General features: G+C 54.1%; 1 protein-coding gene across 2 annotated transcripts; it reads left to right on the top strand.

Moving 5' to 3' along the window:
* The first annotated feature begins 3,352 nt into the window (after nucleotides 1-3,352).
* On the top strand, nucleotides 3,353-5,118 carry LOC123152045 (growth-regulating factor 2). Of its 2 annotated transcripts, none has more exons than XM_044571651.1 (3): nucleotides 3,353-3,796; nucleotides 3,928-4,629; nucleotides 4,730-5,118. In XM_044571651.1, the coding sequence occupies exons 1-3, from the start codon at nucleotides 3,577-3,579 to the stop codon at nucleotides 4,738-4,740; spliced, it is 933 nt and encodes a 310-aa protein (XP_044427586.1). In that variant the 5' UTR covers nucleotides 3,353-3,576; the 3' UTR covers nucleotides 4,741-5,118. The 2 variants fall into 2 exon arrangements, with proteins under 2 accessions (XP_044427586.1, XP_044427587.1); XM_044571652.1 differs by having other exon boundaries at nucleotides 3,359-3,796; nucleotides 4,733-5,118.
* The last annotated feature ends 256 nt before the right edge of the window (nucleotides 5,119-5,374 follow it).

Raw genomic sequence — 5,374 nt, forward strand, 5'->3', positions numbered from 1 at the left:
GAAAGCCCGGCCTCCGTGTTGGCGGCCATCGTTTGTGGTTCCTCCGGGCTCTTTCACCTCATACTTCCACTCGTTGTCGTTATATAGTACAGCTTCTTCGGAGTCTGCCTTTCGTGATTGAAATTCCAACCATTCTTCGACCTTTGGTGGGAAATTGTACTTGTGCTTATCCTTGTTCTCACCAGCAATCTGCTTATCAGTCTCCATTGAGTGCTTTAAAAAGTATTCATTCAACTTGTCAAATGTGTATTGAACTATTGCCGTCACGGGTAATGCACGTACACCCTTGAGCACCTCATTGAAGCATTCTGCCATATTGCTTGTCATTTGACCGTACCTCCGGCCATCTTCATCGAAAGCACGTGCCCACATATTCCTTTCGGCAATGTTCTTATTCAGAAACTCCTGACCGCCGGGGTCAAGTTTCTTGTGTCTGAGCAATGCATTGAACAATGTGGAAAACCACTTGTTGGTGAAAGCGAGACAACAATCCTGAAGATCATCGGCCAACTCCTTGATACCACATGCCCTATAGAAGTTTGCACAAAAGTGCCTCATGCACCATCGATGATGCAACTTTGTATGTCCGGGAATGTCAACCACCACCGCATTTAGAATTCCAGGATGGCGATCCGATATGACACAAATTTCCCTTTCAGCAGGTAATACCCTTGTTCTCAGTTGACGCAAGAATCACTCCCAGTTATCATTGTTCTCCACCTCAACCAAAGCGAAAGCCAAAGGCAACACCCGGTTATTGGCATCACTTGCTATTGCAACCAATAAAGTGCCCTTGTATTGTCCGGTCAAGAACGTGCCATCAATGGCGATGACGGGCCGACAATGCTCAAAAGCCCTCACGCATTGCTCAAAGGCCCAAAATGCACGGCCAAATACTCGGACGGTCCTCCCGTTATGAATCAATGTTTGGTGCCCATGAGGCTCAACCACGTGAACCATGCCTGGGTTTGTGGCAGCCATAGCTAACAACAACCTAGGGAGTCGGTTGTATGCTTCCTCCCAATTGCCATACAACATCTTGAATGCGGCTTGCTTCGCCTTCCATGCCTTGCCGTACTTCACCTTGTAATGAAAGATGGCTTTCATAAGGTCAATGACACTCTTGATGCTCATTGTTGGAAGTGTGGATATTTGGTTGGACAGCCTGTAAGCAATGAACTCGGACGTGAGTTGTCTGTGTTGTTGGTACACAAGCTTGCCATCTGCATTCTTGTGCCGACACATGTGAGTTGGTAGACAACTCACTATGCGCCAAGTGGGACCTCCTTTCCATGGCCTTGCACGCACAATCCATGGACATGTTGGCACTTCACATTTGACCGTGTAACACACATTCACGTCCGAGTTGGCCACTTTATGTGGACGATAATGTGTAACCGAGTAGTTGTCGAGCCACATCTTCAATTCCAAGAAGGATTGAAACTCACAACCGGGATATATCCCGTTCTTGCCGTCTTCCAAATCACGGTGAGAACTTGGCCTAGCTCCAAGAGATATGCATTTTCCACCATCCACAACGGCTTCATCCGCGAGACTAAGATCCTTGAACAATGGTGTCTTGTGATCCCACCCGAATACCTTCTTGAATGCTTCGGCCTCCTTCGGTGTGAACCCCTCCTCATCAACTTCTTCATCAGGACCATCGTCATCCGAGTCCGATGCATATGCACGGGAAAAAGGGATGGATTGGTCCATTGTCTCTTGCACATGATATTGGTCGAGATCACCCACATTGTTGTCATGGAGGTCAACTTCGTTGTCATCCTCCTCGTACTCATCATTCTCCTCTTCAAAACCTTCATTTTGGTTGTTTGGAGTCGGGCTCAATGTTGGCCAATCTTCTTGCGTGAATTGAGGTTCACTCATTTGATCTTGGTTTATGGGTGGGGGAGTGCTAGCAACCAACGGGGAGGGGTTCCGGTTCAAGTCTAAATTCAAAGTAGACTCAACCTTCTTGGAGGCAAATAACTCAAGAGCCTTGTCTAGAGATTCCGCAACCGTCTCCTTGTATGCAACCCAATGTTGCTCGGAGTTCACACGCATTGTCTTCCAACGGATGTGCATTCCTAAACCAACATTATGCCTTCCCTCGAACTCAACAACGTCACTTGGGCCCATCCAATTCAAATCTTTCCTCACTTGTTTCAAAAGCTCCGCATAGCTAGGACTACTCTCAAACACCATGTCAAGCTCATCCGGATCCGTCTCAACATTGCCTTTCAAAAAGGCCTCTTTATCCACATGATGAACATAAACACATGTTCTCTCCATCCCTACAATAATCAAAAACACACATATATCAAGTAAATACTTAAGAAAAATATTTGCACACATATGCCCTAACATATATATGAATTAATAACCCTAACCCCCACATAACAATAACCACAACCCTAACACCAACATAACCCTAACACCAACATCAAACACACATAACCCTAACCCTAGCATACTATGGAAGCCTAAACAACCCAAATTAGCAAAGAAATATAACATCATTCAACACAAATTTCCAAATCCTATCAAAATCTAGGGTTTCCCCAAACTAGCAAGATTTGAGCAAATGTGACAATTCCTATGGATGAAAACGAGGGGATCGGAAGGAGATTACCTTAAGGGAGGGGTTGGCTTCGAAATCCACGGTGTGTGGCGGATTTGCAAGATTTGAGAAGGATTTGAGAGGGGGGAGAGGGGAAGAGAGGAGGGCCGCAAGTCTAAGGGTTTGGGTCGGGTGGGGGTGTGTGGGGTGGGGGTGGGAGAGGAGAGAGGGTGGGGCCAGCCCAAGTGAAACACAGACTGTGCAGCGCCCAAGAGCTAGGCGCTGCACATTACAGGTGTGTGGCGCCTAGATCTTAGGCGTTGCACAGGTGCGTGTGGGGCCGCAACTGGACCAGGACTGCCACGCTGGCAGGATGTGCGACGCCTAAGGGAAGGGCGCTGCATAGTAGGGTGCGGCGCCCGGCTGTCGGGCGCCACACCAAAGGGTCAGCAGAGTGAAATTTTTTCGTGACTAGGTCAGTTTATGATTTGATTTTTGACTGATGTCAGATATGTGATTTCTGCCTCTTTCCTCACCCACGCGCGCGGCAGTGGCAGCGGCAGCGTCAGGTGCCAGCGGCCTGCACTGCCGCTGCTCCCACTGCGACTGCGAGCGCAGGCCGCGGCATGCAGGCTCTGCGCCCTGCCTGCCTGCCCTGACCTCAACACTGGCCGAAGTGACCCATCCTCTGCGCCACCACCTCACCTTAATTCCCAGCAGAGCCCAACCCCACCCCCGCACCCACACCCACCTGACACGCCCTCATATGTGTCACCGCCCAGCCCAGTCCTCCTGACACACGCACAAAGCTGCAGTAGTCGCGGCGAGCATTGAACACCCCCTCACTCACTCGCTCACTCCCATCATGGCTCTGCCTCTATCCACCTCGAGCTTAAAGCCTAGCACGAGCCACGACTTGCCTCGCCGAGTGAGTGTGAGTGAGCTCTTGCTGTGGTAAGTAGCGCTCGCTTCGTGCTGTGGTTGGTGGCGGTTGGGGTTGTAGGCCGGAGAGAGAGATGATGCTGGGAGGGCACGGCGGCGGCGGCGGGAGGTGCCTGTTCACGGCGTCGCAGTGGCGGGAGCTGGAGCACCAGGCGCTCATCTACAAGTACATGGCCGCCGGCTCGCAGGTGCCCCACGAGCTGGTCCTCCCGCTCCGCCACCGCGACGCCGCCGCCTTCGCCGGCATCGACACCGCCCCCTCCGTCGCCTGCTACCCTCCTCCGCAGCCCTCCCGTACGTATATATCCATCCGATCTACTCCTAGTATCTTGCGTCGTTCGTTTGACTGGTCGTCTGCCGTTCGTTTGATCTAGTAGTAACTGACTGTGATGCATGCATGGGTGGCGTTTCTTGCTTGTGTGCAGTGGGGTGGGGGCTCTACGGGGCGGGGGCGCAGTACGCGCGGAAGCCGGAGGACCCGGAGCCCGGGCGGTGCCGGCGGACGGACGGCAAGAAGTGGCGCTGCTCCAGGGAGGCGTACGGGGAGTCCAAGTACTGCGACAGGCACATGCACCGCGGCAAGAACCGTTCAAGAAAGCCTGTGGAACCGATGAGCTCCTCCTCCGTCTCCTCCCCGGCCGCCTCCTACCGCCAGACCACCCTCTCCATGTCGCCCCCCACGCCGGCCGACACGCCCAGCTACGGCCACGGCCACCTCCGCGCAGCTGCTTCTCAGAGCCAGATAAACCCTCTCCAGCTCCACCTCGACACCCCGTCGCCCCCGCCGTCCTACCACAGGTACGCGCCGGCGCAGCAGTACGGGGGCTCCTTCTTCCCGAGCAGGCAGCAGGTGCAGGAGGAGGCCGAGGCGGAGGCGAGGCGGCGGCAGCACTTCCTGGCTCTCGGCGCCGACCTGAGCCTGGACAAGCCGGACGCCACCACCGCGGCGTCCTCGACAACCGAGGAGAAGCCGCTGCGGCGCTTCTTCGACGAGTGGCCGCGCGACGGGAACGCCGTCGAGGTTCGGCCCTGGAATATGGGCCACCGGGACGAGACGCTGCTCTCCATGTCCATCCCCACGACGACGGCCTCGCACCCCGACCTCGCCGCCTACCGCCACCACAACGGTACGTTCGCGTGAAAGATCCATCTATCGATGCAGCTCGATCCACCTAGTCACTTTTACTACATGCAGCGCATTCTTCTGATCGATTTTTTCTGCACCAGCAGATGAATAATCAACCAACCGGCGGATCCCGCTGCTGCAAGAACGCTGCTTCTCCAGTCTAGTCCAGTCCAATCCAGCCCTTCTGCGCTCCGTCAGAGGAAACGAAGTGATCGACGAAAACCTAGTGCTAGTACCTACCTGGTGTGATATTGTATCCGGTCGATGTTAGGGCCGTTTGTTTCCGTGCAATTTTTCCGTTTGAGCGTCCAGAGCAACCCGACTTCATCCGTGCTCCGTCCATGTGAGCTCAAGGTCTAGTCTAGACTCTAGAGTGTAATAGGAGTACTGGTGCTACTGTAGTCAGGGCACTGGCGCCTTTTTATTTCGTTATATCTTGCTTGCACGCTTCAGCCTGCTGCCGCGGCCACTTCATCTTCTCTGCCTCCCATGGCTTGTCAAGTCTGCTGATTTGACTCCAGCATCGTTGCGCAGCGCGGCATGACTCATCGCTCAGAGATGCGCGCCAGTGCCATGCTCTCGTGCAAGCGACGGGAGCATGTGAGCGGGGACGAATCCCTGTCATCGTCTTTGGAGAAAGAAACAAGGCGGACCCTGCGCGCGCTCTGGCGACGTGCACGTGAGGGGCTCTCTCGCTCGCTCGCTGACGGCGCCACGCCGTGGTTGCCGCTGTCGGGGCGCGGCTT

Source organism: Triticum aestivum, chromosome 7A (genome assembly GCF_018294505.1).
Source record: "Triticum aestivum cultivar Chinese Spring chromosome 7A, IWGSC CS RefSeq v2.1, whole genome shotgun sequence".
NCBI lineage: Eukaryota > Viridiplantae > Streptophyta > Magnoliopsida > Poales > Poaceae > Triticum > Triticum aestivum.